The following is a 15,704-nucleotide window of genomic DNA, read 5'->3' as shown; positions in this document are numbered from 1 at the left end:
TGAGTGGTCCTGGCAGAACCCAAATTAAGCATTAGTGAGCAGTTTGATGGTGAGTAAGTGCTGCTTGACCGCACTGTCAATGATGCATTCTGTCACTTTTCAGAAGATTGAGAGTATACTTTAGGGTGGTAATGGGCTGGATTGGATTTGTCCTGCTTCTTGTTTTGTTATTCATTCTTGGGTTTACTGTGGGTTTACTGGCCAGGCCAGCATTTATTTCCCATCCTACTTGTCCTTGAGAAGGTGATGGTGAGCTGCCTTCTTGACCCGCTGCAGTCCATGTGATGTAGGCACATCCACAGTGTCGTTAGGAAGGGAATTCCAGGATTTTGACCCAGCGACAGAGAAGGAACGGTGATGTAGTTCCCAATTCAGGATGGTACGTGGCTTAGAGGGGAACTCGCAGATGGTGATGTTCCCATGCATCTGCTGCCCTTGTCCTTTTAGATGGTAGAGGTCACAAGTTTGGAAGTTGCTGTTGAAGGAGCCTTGCTGAGTTGTTGCATTGCATTTTGTAGATGATGTACACTGCTGGTGTAGTGTGTGAGAGTAAACTGATGGGGCGGTAATAAGCTGGATTGGATTTGTCCTGCTTTGTGGTTTAGATATATCTAGGCAGTTTTCTACTTTGTTGCCTCCTCCTCCTGTAGGCCAGTTAGCTATATGTCTGTCGTGGGGAAGTTGTTAGAATCAATCAGTAAGGAGGTTATGGCTGGGCACTTAGAAGAGCTCAAGGCAATTGGGAAGAGTCAGCATGGTTTTGTGAAAGGAAAATTATATTTAACCTATTTATTGGAGTTTTTTGAAGGAGTAACATGTGCAGTGGATAATGGGGAACCTGTAGACGTACTGTACTTGGATTTCCCGAAGGCATTTAATAAGGTGCCACATCAAAAATTATTATGAAAAATAAAAGCGCATGGTGTAGTGGGTAACATAGCATGGATAGAAGATTGGCTGGCAGAAAGCATACATTATGCATAAATGAGTCTTTTTCTGAATTGGCAGGATGTGACGAGTGGCATCCCACAGGGGTCTATTCTGGGGCCTCAACGTTTTACGATTTACATCAATGACTTAGATGAGGGGAGTGGAGACATGGTAGCTAAATTTTTAGATGACACAAAGATAGGTAGGAAAGTATGTTGTGAAGAGGACATGAAGAGGTTGCAGATGGATATAGATAGGTTGAGTGAGTGGGCAAAGATCTGGCAAATGGAGTTTAAATGTGAAGTTGTTCACTTTGGCAGGAAGAGCAAAAAGCAGAGTATTACTTAAATGGAGAACAGTTGCATAATTCTGAGGTGCAGAGGGACCTAGGTGTCCTCGTGCATGAGTCACAATAAGTTAGTATGCAGGTACAGCAAGTAATTAAGAAGGCTATTGGAATGCTATCCTTTATTATGGGAGGAATTGAACATAAAAGTAAGGGTGTTCTGCTTCAGTTATACAGGGCATTGGTGAGACTGCACCTCGAATACTGTGTGCCAGTTTGGTCTCCTTATTAAAGGAAGGATTTAAATGCATTGGAGGCGGTTCAGTGGAGGTTTACTAGATTGATACCTAGAATGAGTGTGTTGTCTTATGAGGAAAGGTTGGACAGACTGGGCTTGTTTCCAGTGGAGTTTAGAGGAGTGAGGGGTGATTTGATTGAAGGATACAAGATCCTGAACGGCCTTGACAAGCTGGATGTCGAAAGGATGTTTCCTCTTGTGGGTGAGTTGAGAACTAAGGGGCACCGTTTTAAAATTAAAGGTCGCCCTTTTAGGACAGAGATGAGGAGAAATTTTTTCCCTGAGGGTTGTGCGACTTTGGAATTTTCTGCCTCAGAAGGTGGTGGAGGCGGGGTCATTGAATATTTTTAAGGCAGAAGTAGATAGATTCTTGTTAGGCAAGGGAATCAAAGGTTATCGGGGTTAGTTGGGAATGTGGAAATCAAAACATGAGGATCTCATTGAATGGCGGAGCATGCTCAAGGGCCTATTGGTCTACTCCTGTTCTTATTTCTTATGTTCTTATGTTTAGTTATCCACCACCATTCATGATTGAATGTGGCAGGCAAGCTTTGATGTGATCCATTTGTTTTGGAATTGCATAACCCTGTCTAAAACATATTGGGCTGTAACTTACATGGGGTGGCAATCAGAGTCACATTGCCACTCCGCTCCTAGTTACTTACCCTGAAATGAAGCCACACCTTTCTCGCCTGGCCTTCTGACTCAGGCCAGGTGAAAAAGGTGAGAAAGGTGCAGTGCAGCGGGTTCCCGAGGCCTTGTGACGAGGCCAGCTGTGTCGGAGGTAAGGGAGACACCCCCCTTTCTTTTTACAGCACTGGCTGCTGTAAAGATCCCAGCCACTTTGAGAAGCCAGGGAGAAGGTACGCTTGCGGGTAAGTGGATGGAATATGGGTAATCGGGAGTTGGGGGGGGGTGCGGGGAAGAATCGGGAGATCGGGGGGGTGCGGTGGGGGGGGTTGCGTGGTCATTGGGGGGCAGTTTGGGTGATCACTGGGGTGGTGGTTAGTCAGGGGTTGGTCAGTGGGTGGGGTCAGGTGGTCAGGGGTGGATGGCCAGTGGGGATATCGGGTTGTTAGTGGGGGTGTGGTCAGTGGGGGGGGCGGGGGGGAAGTCAGGTAATCAGTGGGGGGGTGTTTGTTTATTCAGTAGGGTGGTGGTCAATTGGGGGACGTTGAGTGGCCAGTTGGGGGTGTCGGGTGGTCAGTGGGTGGGGTGTGCAGGGGTGTGGTCAGTGCAGGGGTGGTGGTCAGTGGGGGATGTCGGAGGTAGATGGGGGTGGTGATGGTAGCCTCAGGTGGGTGGGTGGGTAGTCAGGGTTGGGAGGGCAGTTGGGGGCATGGGGAGGGTAGTCAGTGGGCGGGGAAGGAGTCATGGTGGGTATTGGGGTTGTAGTTGGGCAGTGGATGGGCAGTCGGAAGTGGGGAGGGCAGATGGGGGTGCTGCCATGGGGTTGTCCCATGGGGGTCGGGGGTCCCGTGGAGGTTCAGGGGATTGGGGGGAGTCCTGTGGGGGAGTCAGGGAGATCGGTACTATAATTATTCAGAAGTTAGAAGTGGTTTTAATTTTAATTTTTTTTCTGGGTAACTATTACTGTATGACAGTCAGAACCATCTGAAGTTTGCGATTTAAATCACTTTATCGGATGGTTCCCATTACAGGATAACTGCCCAATGGAAGTTTGAACTTCCCAGGTAATCGTCGTGCAATCCATACATGGGGACATCCAGGAGGGTACCCAGCGTGTTTTTGGGGTAGCCCCCTGGTACAATGCCCCAGAGCTCAGAAGTTATGGGCTGTGGTTTCTAGCATGCATATAGTTGTGTGTTGTAGCTTTGTCAGTTTGACACTTCATTTTTAAGTATGCATGGTTCTCATTCTCACCCTGAGGACAGGATTTTCCAGCTCTGTTGGCGTTGGGCGTCATGGTGGGGATGAGCAGACAATATGGCAGGAGGCCAAAAATCAGTTTCACGCCATCGTGTAGCCAGTTTGTAATCGTTCGCTCTGTCCATCAATGGCGGGCTGTGTTTCCTGCCGCCGGATGTCGGGAATTTCATTTTCATACATCTACATATCATTATAAGCCCTGCCCGCTGGAATCATCCCCCCATGCTGGATCATCCGGGCAGGTCGGCATGTATTTCACAATTGTATATATACGCGACGTGCACCTGGCGGGCTGCACTTCGCTCGGGACTTCAAGGTTTGTTTACCTACCTTGCTTCGGGCAGCACTTGCCGTCATCAGCACCAGGTTTCACAGGCAGCACCACATCACTTTTAGGGGGCTCATGGGCAGGTCTCTACCTACCAGACCATCTGTAATGCAGGGGTGGCTTTTCAATGGCTGCAGGGCTAGGGATTGCTTGGGGAAGGGGAAGGTGACCTTGGGCAAGGGAAGAGACTGCAGGGTGAGGACTGCCCTGGAGAAGTGGGTATCCCAGGTTGTGTGTGGGGGCACATGTTGATTTGTGCAAGTGGCCTCAAGAAGCTGAGGACTGAGAAGGCAGTCTCCAGAGGATATGAGTCCAGATGGAGATGTGAGTGTGTGTGAGAGAGTGAGTTGTGATATCCCTTTGAGCTGGCAGTGAGTGAGACACCAGTGAATGTGATGGCCTTGTGAGTGTGAGAGTTCAGAGTGATGAGATGGTTATCTTAACCTGGCAGCACAGATGAGATCATTCATCCTCTTTCTTTCTGCATTGGATGGTGAACCTTTTGTGTGCAGCGTTGGCATTGACCAACACTGCCACCACCTCCCAAGTCGGAGTGGTGAGATTGCTGGACCTCCTGTGGCCAGAGTGGGTTGGAGGACATCATGGCAGGCCTGCAAAGGGCATCCCAGTGACGGGTCACTGAATTCTTCCTGGCTTTCAGGGCCATGTCTTCACTAGGGCAGTCCTGGGCTGCAAGCATTGAGAACTGTGTGCGTGGTTGCAGTTTAGATAGAGCACCCTGAGTGAGGAAACAGTGCAGGGGGCGACTCAGAGGCAGCCCACCACTGAGATGGCGTGTTTCCTGTGGCTGAATAATTAATGAGGTGGGAAGTGGAAAGTATGACATGAAAAGCCGTCATTGCGGCCAACAGGTAAAACCTTTTTCCCGCCCGCTACCACACTTTGTGCAAATCTTGGACGATTCTGCCCTCAGTGCTTCTACCAAGTGGTGTTCAACATGGAGTAATAGTGATGCATCAACTGAGGGTGGCTGTAGGTGGTAATGAGCAGTAGTTTTTCTTGCCCCTATTTGACCTGATGGCATGAAACTTCATGGGGACTGGAGTCAATACTGAGGATTCCCAGGAGGATTCCTCCTGACTATATATCATTAGACAGGCCTACCCAGGGATATTAATGATGAAGTCTGGCATGTTAGCTGAGAGATATGATTCTGTTAGTATGACTGGCTTGACTAGTCTGTGAGATAGCTTTCCCAATTTTGTCTCACACCCCCAGATGATAATGAGGTGAACTTTAATTGTAGGGATGTGCAGGTTGTGCATTTGTTAAGACCAGTGCCCAGGTCAAAGTCAAATAGTTCATCCAGTTATTCTTATTAGATGTTTTGGAGTGGTTTGATACAATTAAGGGGCTTGCTAGGCTATTTCAGAGGGCAACCATATTGTTCCAGGTCTAGAGTCACACAGATCAGACTGGGCAAGGACAGGAGATTTCCTTCCTTGAAGGACACTAGTAATTCAGATTGTATTTTATGACAATTCGTTATTTTCATAGTCATTGTTACTGATACTAATTATTTATTCTAGATTTATTTTTATTGATTGAATTAAATACATTTGATTAGAAGCGAAATGCTTTGGAATTCCCTGAAAAGCTGATAAGATGCTATATAAATGCATAAATTGTTGTTTCCCCCCTAATATTGATATTCTTGCGAAGTGCTCTAATGACTGCAAGACAAGAAGTTCGACATGTGTCTTCGTCCAGCAACACTCAAGTTCTGTGCTACCAAATGACTAAGTACATTATCACTAATGCAGGAGAACCACATTGTTTGGCATCAGTACTTTTACAACATCCACCAATAATAATTAGAAATTGTAGACTTATAGGTGGCTGAAATGAAAAATGTATTGATACAGTAAAGCACTAAATGGCAGTCTGTCTGTCATCACATCTCCAAATTAAAAACCTACTGATTAGATAGTCTGGGAAAGGTGCTTAGTGGATACCAACCACTTCCAAAGCAATGGATTAAAACATTGAAGAAAATCAGTTCAAGCTGTTCTGATAAAAGTCCACCCTCTTGGCTGAGGCTGAAACCTAAAGAGGAGAATTAAAAATAATTTTTTTTTAAATGGTAAGGAGTGGAAATGTGAGAGTATTATTGTCGTAGAATTTGGAATTCTCTAACATACTTTAAACATAATAAAAATATTGAAACCTAAGAATTTTGTTTAGGTTGATTTTTCATCATCTCTGAAATCCAGTTGGCGTAAGCCAGCAAAAGAGAACCATGTTACACTTTTTGGAATTGCTTTGAATCCCTCCCTTACAATAGGTCATTATGATGGGAAAGGGAACTGCTGACCGTGAAAATCTAAAAGAAAGATTCTTTTCCTTTAAAAAGAAAGACTTGCGTTTATATAGCACTTTTCATGGCCACCAGATGTCTCAAAGTACTTTACAGTCAATGAATGTTCTTTCGAAGTATAGTCAGTGTTGCAATGTAGGAAACACAGCAGCCAAGTTGTACACAGCAAACTCTCACAAACAGTAAAGTGATAAGGACCAGATAATCTGTTGTTGTGATGCTGGTTTAAGGAAAAATATTAGTCAAGACACCAGGAATAACTCCACTGTTCTTCTTCAAAATAATGCCATGAGATCTTTTATATTCACCAGAGGAGGCAGAAGGGGCCTTGATTTAATATTTCATCTGAAATTCACCACCTCTGACAGTGCACCACTCCCTCAGTACTGCACTGGAGTGTCAGCCTTGATTTTTATGCTCAATCCTTGGAATGGAACTTGAACCCAGAACTTTGTGGCTCAGAGACAAGAGTGCTATCAACTGAGCCTGCGCTGACTGTTTCTGGAGGATAACAAAAGGAGAGGCGTTTTCATTTATGGGCAGTCACTGCATATCCAAAAGACACAGGCCATCCAAAAGGGAGTGAGAGGTTTTTTTTTATGTTCATTCATGGGATGTGGGCATTGCTGGCTAGGCCAGCATTTATTGCCCTCCCTAATTGCCCCGAGAAGGCGGTGCATTCTTGGACTGCTGCAATCCATTTTTGTAGGAACACCCACCATGTTGTTAAGAAGGGAATTCTTGGATTTTGACCCAGCAACAGGGAAGGAAGAATAATGGTGGGGGTGGAGCCTCCATATTGGGCCTCTGCAAGTATTTAACTCTTCCATGCACAAGGAAATGTTAATTAGCTATGAAGGAAAGAGGGAAAGCTCTCCTATGATTTATTGGTCTAGTGTTGAGAATGTTTCTTTTATATTTTTCCTCCACTCCAGAGCTCGGCCGGTTATAACCCTGGAGATCTCCATCCTCCTTCCCAGCTCCATTAACATCACAGCTCCACAGTGCCACGATGGCATACAGCAAGTCAACTGTCTAAACGTTACAACTTGTTTCCGCTTTCATGGCAAGCAGGTCCCAGGTGAAATAGGTAATGGTGTGATGATTACTTTCTTTGTAATACTCAGTTTTATTTGCTTCTTGCTTTTGATTCTCAACTTTTTAGGTTGGCTAAGCAACTAGTTAATGGACACATGGAGCAGAATTTTCTGGTTCTCTTGCAGCGGGGGTGGGGCTGGAAAATACGGCGAGCTATTGAAAAGTCCATTGATATCGGCAGGACCGGAAGATCCCGCTGGTGGAAGGGGCCAGAAAGTTCCGGCCATGGTTTTTCTGCTTGACTGAATTCAGATTGAACCACTTTATCTCTTTTTCTTTTCTAACCTATTTCCAATCCACTTAGAAAACTGTGGGAATAAATTGCCTAAGGCTCTTAATAGCCTAATCTGACAGGAGTAAACATCTGATTCCCAATAACCAACTATGAGATGGTTCAAAGTTACAATTCAATGAAAATTAAAATTGTTGGGCTAAATTGCACTACCTGGGAAGTTTAATTGACTAGAGAATCCTATTGTGCCTCTCCTTTTTAATTAATTAAAAAAAAATACAGTTGGATATACATTTCAGTTGACAAATGTCAAGTATGAATGCTTAGCACTATTTTAAAGCAGGTTAACCCATTTATGTTAAATGAACTAACATCTGCCAAAAATAACATAGAGAATAACATAGTACAAGCTTGCGTCTAAAATTCACGACCGTAAAATACACTCCAGTGCACACTGATTACTGAATTAGATGTACTGACTAGGAGTTTTTAAGCTTTTTAGTGTGAAGAACATGATTTAAAATAAGATCTCAGACTGGTGGTTGATTTGTGGGCCATGGGCTAATATTAAATCAGTACAATAGAAACAAGAAAAATACATTGTTCAATAACCATCACAGAACATAGGAAATCTTCAGCAAAAAGTGAAAGATTTATATGGTCTGAAGAGAAACCAGAGTATAGGAGTTACCCAGAAATAAACAGTTGTTTCACAAGTCACTTAAGTCTTCGTGGGAAGGGCTGTTGGATGTCAGGCATAATTTGAAGTATATATGAAATGTTTAGGGTTTCATTCCATCCTGTCACACTGGGATCTCATTCTGTTTCATAATTCACAACTAGAGGAGACATACATAAACTTGCATTTGCTTCCATTCCATTAATATTTTTACCCCGCCTCTTAACCGGTGATGCTCAGAGATGGAGAAATGAGGAAAGAACAGGGAAATGGTTTTAGAATAGAGCGTAGAAACAGGAGTAGACCATTCAGCCCCTCAAGCCTGTTTCACCATTCAATTAAATCATGGCTGAACTTTATTGACCTACCTTGGTTCCATAAACTTAATGCCTTAGCCTGAAAAAAACAATCCATCAATCTCAGTTTAGACATTTTCAATTGACCTAGCATAAACAGCTTTTTGGGGGAGACAATTCCAGATTTCCACTACTCTTTATGCGAAGAAATGCTTCTGAATGCTTCAGCTCTAATGTTAAAGTTATGCCTCCTCATTCTGGACTGTTCCATCAGAGAAAATCATTTCTCTCTATTTATATGAAACACCTCAATTATATCACATCTTAACCTTCAATACTCAAGGGTATACAAGCCTAGGTTAGGCAGTTTGCCCTCATAATTTAACCTCTTTAGTCCTTTTAACATTCTTGTGAACCTACAATGTCTTCCCTCCAAATCAGTACATCTTTTCTGATGTGTGGTGCCTAGATCTGAATGCACTATTCAAAATGTGGCCCAACCAGATCTTTATACAATTGCAATAGGGCTTCTCTAACATTTTGATTAAGTTCATTATACATAATTTACTGTTTATAAATCCATGCTGGCTTTCTCTGATCAGTTCATACTCTGTCTCTAATAAGAGATTCTAGTAACTTTTCTAGTAAGTTCTCCCAGCTTTCAAGGCAAGTTAAAGGCTTGCCAATGAACAATGTTGGGAACCTCATTTGCACACGTTAGCATCTCATGCAAGCTCATTAAAAAGCCATCTTGCTGGAATTAAGTTTTCCTTCCAAATTAAGTTCCCCACTAGCAAGAAATTATAATGTTGAGTTTTACGACGGTATATAAGTAGCTTGCACCTGGCGAGTTTTATCTCTTCTGTGATGTTGAGGTCTGTAGATGTTGCTGTCTAGGTCTGCCTGTTTCTCAAAGTTCCTGGCATCTAAAAAATATTCTGATCTAACTTCCTTTGGCCCAAAGTGAATGATCTTACACTTCCCCATGTTGGACTCCATCTTCCACAGTTCTGCCCACTCACTTAATCTATCAATGACCCTTTTGAGCTTTCTCCTCCCATCTGCACTATTTAATATATGCCAACTAATTTAGGGTCATCCAAAAATCTTGGATAAATGGCTCTTTATTCATAGAATAGTACAGATTATTGACGTTTAAGCCATTGGAAACAGTTTCTCTTCACTTACTCTAGCTAAACCTTCATGATTTCAGACATCTCTATCAAACCTCCCCTTAAGCTTCTCTGATCTAAGAGGAAGAACCCTATTTTCTCCAATCTATCCATGTACCTGAACTTCCTCATTCCTGGAACCATTCTACTAAATATCTTCTACTAAATTATGTATCTAAATACATAACATCAATTGGGTTGGACAAGGGAGGCAGGCGAAGGATGGAGGGTGGCAGTGGTAGGGTAGAAGGGTAGAGCAAAGGCTGGATAGTTGGAGCAAGCTTATGGGAGAAGTTGCAGGGGAGTGTCTGGGGAAGGGAAGCGAGAGTCTTAGAGGGCGGGGTCAGTGGCATCGACAGTGGGATCCTGGCCGGTGGGGGGAGGAATCTTGGTACTGGTGATAGGAAGGTACAGTCACAGTCAAAGGGGGAAGTGGGATGGGGTAGGGTGGCAGGTCCAGGGTGAGACTCTGGTAGCTGAAGATCTCACCGGTGGGTCGCGGAAGGGGACTAGCCAGGTGATTCGGATAAGGGGAGGGGGCAGGGTCAGTGTGGGCATGGGGATGGTAACAGGTGTCTGCTCTGAAGGGTGGAAAGGTATGTGGAGGTGGATCGTGATGGGGTCTGGGGTAATGGCAGAAGGTTCAAGGGTGACAGAATGGAGAGGAATGGTGATATTGGGTGGATCTATGGTGATGGGTGGAAGTTTGTGGATAATATGGGGAGGGTAGAGGTGGTGGAGAGAATCTGAAAAGTGACCTGCACCATTTTTCCAAACTGACCTTAACCACGTAGTCAGTCGTTGAGATCCCTTGAGGTGGGAGGAGGATCTTTTCAGGTGGGTGGAGTTCAAGGTCAGCACAAGTGTCCAATTAAAGGGGCAGCCTAACAATTATGACGCAACTAAATGTCAAAGAACCTCAGTTGTGTTCTCTCTTATGCTGAAGACCGCATTGCAGAAGGTTTGTTCCCAACTCATGAGTCTCATGACATCGAGATCCCAGCAAGGTGTGGAGCTGCCGTTCATTCTGTGCCTTTTGCCATCAGCTGCAGTCAGAGGCAGGGATAAAAGGAGGGAGGGAGGTAGAATGCCCCCAAGGGGCAAAGCTGGTGGGGGGCAGCTAACTTATAACTCCAAACCTCCATCCTCCCAGGTGAATGACCATGGTTGACGAAGGATCATGTGGTTAGTCTTTCAAGGCAATAGTCTCTCTATTGAGTCCCGACGGTAGTGGAGACGAGTGGAAAAGTATCCACGTGAGGCTTCTTGCACATGGCTCTCTTCACCCCGATCAAAGAGCAATGTCTCCATACGCATTCATGTATGAATGGGAGGAACATCGATCTCTGGTCCTCCAGGATGTGCTTTATCTGGAAGGGGTGGGGAGGGGATGTCATGTCTAGACGGAGACCAGGTGAAGGGCTTAGCACTTGCCATGTGGCTTTGATATGGAGGGAAACATACAAAGGACATGCTCATTTAGAGTATAACTTCAGTTTGTTCACATATCCACTGAGGCATCGATGAGGCAGGATTACCTGCAGCCTGCAACAGTAATGGCTCTCATCCAGATGAGAAGGAAGTCCCATCCCCAGTTGGCACAGGGCTATGAGGAGCAAGGGCCTGGCAGCAAGAGGCACCAGGATCTTTATACGGTCAAGAGGCTGGCAAATATGGATCAATGCAACAGCGAACATTGGCCCAATTATGTGTGCATCACCGGTGGTGCTCCTATCCAGAGATGAGCAAAAAACAATGCTGGAGGCACCCTCATATATTCTGGGATGGGGTTGCTCTTATCTGTGAGCTTCTCTAATATGAGCTGTGGCCACAAGGTCTTGGGAGGAGTAGTGCTTCTGGCCTGCGCTGAGTGAACGTCTGTTCGGGTGCCGTTTAAATATGGCGCCAGGACCTTCGACCACATGAGATAACGATGGGGTGGGTAATTTCCTGTCCGCCCTACTATGAAATTTGCCGAGCTCCTCGCGGATGCACTATTACTGAGCTCAAAATCAGAAGATTGTGCGTGTTCATCTGCCCTACCGCCCAGCAGGAATGCTACCGACTATCCCACCCTCCACTGGACTTAGTCTCCATAATAGAAAACTCTGCCTGTTGTTGGCTTAGCCATGAGCATGTGCTGATGCTCCAGGACCTCTAGGTTGGTGTCCTTGCCCTGCCAAGAGATGCCAAGGATATGTCTGAGACAGCGAAGGTGGAAACTGTTCAGTTTTTACTCCTACAAAAATAGAAAATGCTGGAAAAACTCAGCAGGTCTAACAGCACCTGTGGTGAGAAAGACAGGGTTAATGTTTCGAGTCCGTATGACTCTTCTTCAGAGCGCCTTTTCTTCTGCCTAGTATATGTTACTCAGGTCTCACCACTGTAGAGGTGCACAGACTCATTTGATTGCTGCATTTGATGTGTCGTGAAGTTGATCAATTTATCCATGCACAAATACATCAGCTCCCTCGTTTTTGAGATGTACTTCTCCAATTTCTCTGCAGTAATGTTCAGTGTGCTTTGAAGACCTGTCAGTACATTGCACGTTCTCTTGGCCAGAAGGTGTTTTCCCGCCGACATGGGCAGATGATTCAGTAGGGGGAGATGAGTCCGACGGGCTAGCCTAAAAATGATATGCTGATGTATTTCAATGAGGTTTCCGATGTCCGATAGCAGGAAGCGTGGCCCGCCATCGGCGGGTTGAGTGGCCCACGATCGCACCATATTGTTTGCTCATGCCACCGAACATGCCCAACGCCAGCGGTCACGGAAAATCCCGGCCAATGCTGTACTCCAGGCGCTGTTGATAAAGGCAAAGTGTGCACCTGGCGGGCTGCACATCGCTCGAGACTTCAAGGTACGTTTGCCTACCTCGCTTCGACCAGCACTCGCAGTCATCAGCGCCAGGCTTCACAGACAGCACCACACCACTTTTAGGGGGCGGAGGGCTCACAGGTAGGTCTCTACCTACTAGATCAGCCATAAGTGGGTGGCTTTTCAATGGCTGCAGGTCTAGGACTTGCTTGGGGAAGGGGGAGAAGTGGCCTCAGGCAAGGGAAGAGACTACAGCACAAGGGCTATACTGGGGAAGGAGGGTAACCCAGGGTGTGTGTGGGGGCACAAGTTGGTCTGTGTAAGTGGCCTCAAAGTAGTGTGGGCTGAGGAGGCAGTCTCTAGAGGAGATGAGGCCGGATGGACACGAGAGTATGCGTGTGAGAATGGGTGGCGATGTCCCATGAGTTGGCAGTGAGTGAGATGCCAGTGAATGTGTGATGGGCTTGTGAGTGTGTGAGCTTAGAGTGATAAAATGGTTGTCATACCTTGCCTGCACAGATGAGATCATTCATCCTCTAGCTGCATTGGATGGCCAGCCTCTTCTGTGTAGCACTGGCATTGATCCCCACTGCCATCGCCTATCAAGCTGGAGTTTCTGCCCTTCCTGCGGCCAGAGCAGGGGTAAAGGACATCACAGCGGGCCTCCACGGTGTCCAAAAGGTGCTCGAGGGCTGCAGTCTTTTTGCCTTTCAGGGTCATGTCTTCTTTGCAGCAGCCCTGGGCTGGAAGCGCTGAGCATGGCTGTACTTTAAATGTGTTGCCTGGTGTGATGAAGCTGCGAGGTGATAGCATGGCAGGCGAATCGAAGCCTGCCCACCATTGAAACAGCGTGTATCCTGGGAATGCAAAATTAATGCGGTGGGCTTGGGATTATACGGCCTGAAAAGCCGCCATTGTGGCCGGTGGGTAAAGCGTCGTTTTTCCCGCCCGCTACCGCACTTAGTGCAAATCTGGGATGATTCTGCCCATTGTGTCCTGCTGAGCAGAGCTTTGAGAAGGCTGCAGACCGTCCACTGCTGTCCCGACTCCCACAGCTACCTCGACTACAGCTCCTCACACCCTGCTTCCTGTAAGGACTCCATCCCATCCTCTCAGTTCCTTTGCCTTTGTTGCATCTGTTCTGATGATGCCACTCTCCAAAACAGTTCCTCTGACATGTCTTCCTTCTTCCTTAACCAAGGTTTTCCACCCACGGTGGTTGACAGGGTCCTCAACCAAGTCCGGCCCATCTCCCACGCATCTCCCTCACACCTTCATCTCCCTCCCAGAATCATGATAGGGTCCCCCTTGTCCTCACTTATCACCCCACCAGCCTCCGCGTTCAAAGGATCATCCTCCGCCATTTCCGCAAACTCCAGCATGATGCCACCACCAAACACATCTTCTCTTCACCGCCCCCCAGCGGCTTTCTGCAGGGATCGTTCCTTCCGCGACACCCTGGCCCACTCCTCCATCACCCCCCACACCTCAACCCCCTCCCACGGCACCTTCCCATGCAACCGCAGAAGGTGCAACACCTGCTCCTTTATTTCCCCCCTCCTCACCGTCCAAGGGCCCAAACACTCCTTTCAAGTGAAGCTGCACTTCACTTGCACTTCCCTCAATTTAGTCTACTGCATTCACTGCTCCCAATGCGGTTTCCTCTACACTGGAGAGACCAAACGCAGACTGGGTGACCACTTTGTGGAACACCTTCGGTCTGTCTACAAGCATGACCCAGACCTCCCTGTCGCTTGCCATTTCAAGACACCACCCTGCTCTCATGCTCACATGTCCGTCCTTGGCCTGCTGCAATGTTCCAGTGAAGCTCAACGCAAACTGGAGGAACAGCACCTCATCTTCCGACTAGGCACTTTTCAGCCTTACGGACTTAATATTGAGTTCAACAACTTCAGATCATGAACTCTCTCCTCCATCCCCACTCCCTTTCCAATCCCCCTTTTTCTAATAATTTATCATTTTTTACCAACTATTTTTTTCTTTTCCCTATTTTAAAATTTATTTTGATCTATTGTTTCATCTCCACCTTTTTAGCACATTTCGATCCCTTCCCCCCACCCCACCCCCACTAGGGCCATCTGCCACTAGCTTGCTTCCCTTAATGTCCCCATTAGGACATCTTTTAGATAATATCACCACCGTCAACACCCTTTGTCCTTTTGTCTATGACATCTTTGGCAGTCTCTTCTTGGCCTCCACCTATCACTGGCCCCCTATCGAGCTCTCCTGTCCCACCCCCTTCTACCAGCTTATATTTCATCTCATTTCTTTATGTCTTGTTCTGATGAAGAGTCATACGGACTCGAAATGTCAACTGTACCCCTCTCCGCAGATGCTGTCAGACCTGCTGAGTTTTTCCAGGTATTTTTGTTTTTGTTCAAGGTCAGAATATGTTGCAGACTACCATTGTGAAGATGATCACATTACACTTGCTTTTGAAATCAAGTCAATATTACTGAGTGGCATATGATATGTGGATTGTTGATATTTAATTGCCACTAAGTAGCAGAGAAATCTCTGAGACCAGGGATGCCAAAATGCCACTGATTTTGAGTACCACACCCTCTGCTGTTGTTAACTATGAAATATGTGGAGGTCCATCTGAAGTTCTCCATAGTGTTCTGTGTTCCCTTCTGCTGGACACACATTTGAAAGAGAAGAGAATATATGGTTACAATGGTAGATTTAGATGAGAAAATATGGAAGGAGGCTCAGGTGGAGCATAAATAACCAGCAAGAGAAGACAAGGTGTGCCAATAAATTCAGTACACTTAAAGGCTGTGTCCCAATTTAATGGTGCCTCTCTTCATGCACTGCTGAGGGTTGTGGAGAGCCAGAGAGAGATACTTTGTCCAATATTGGGCAGAAACTCATCAAGGCAGCACCTTCCCAACCCATGACCACTACCATCTAGAAGGACCAGGGCAGCAGACACATGGGAACACCACTACCTGGAAGCTCCCCTCCAAGCCACTCACCATCCTGACTTGGAAATATATCGCTGTTCCTTCACTATTGCTGGATCCCTCCTTTAACAGCACTGTGGTGTACCTACACCACATGGACTGCAGCGGTTCAAGAAGGCAATTCGCCACCTCCTTCTCAAGGGCAACTAGGGATGGGCAAATAAATGCTGGCCTAGCCAGTGAAGCCCACATCCCATGAATGAAAAAAAAAAGAAACCTGTTTCTGCCACAAGGAAAGTGTGACTGGAGGTCGCCCATGTGGTCAGCAGCAGGAGCATTTTGCCTTGTCCCTGAATCCAGTGCAGGAAGCAATTTAATAGCCTAACCAGGTCAGAAACAGCAAGTACATTCAC

General features: G+C 46.2%; 1 protein-coding gene across 1 annotated transcript in view; it reads left to right on the top strand.

Annotated features, from left to right (window-relative positions):
* itga9 (integrin, alpha 9) overlaps positions 1–15,704 on the top strand; it is a 574,702-nt gene that overhangs the window by 165,440 nt on the left and 393,558 nt on the right. The window contains exon 14 of the mRNA XM_078540091.1: positions 7,006–7,160. Coding sequence (XP_078396217.1) covers positions 7,006–7,160 — 155 coding nt within the window. The remainder of the gene's footprint in view (positions 1–7,005; positions 7,161–15,704) is intronic.

This window comes from Cetorhinus maximus, chromosome 4 (assembly GCF_964194155.1).
Source record: "Cetorhinus maximus chromosome 4, sCetMax3.hap1.1, whole genome shotgun sequence".
Taxonomy (NCBI): Eukaryota; Metazoa; Chordata; class Chondrichthyes; order Lamniformes; family Cetorhinidae; genus Cetorhinus; species Cetorhinus maximus.
The sequence above is the reverse complement of the archived record's forward strand: the minus strand, read 5'-3'. Positions and strand labels throughout refer to the sequence as shown.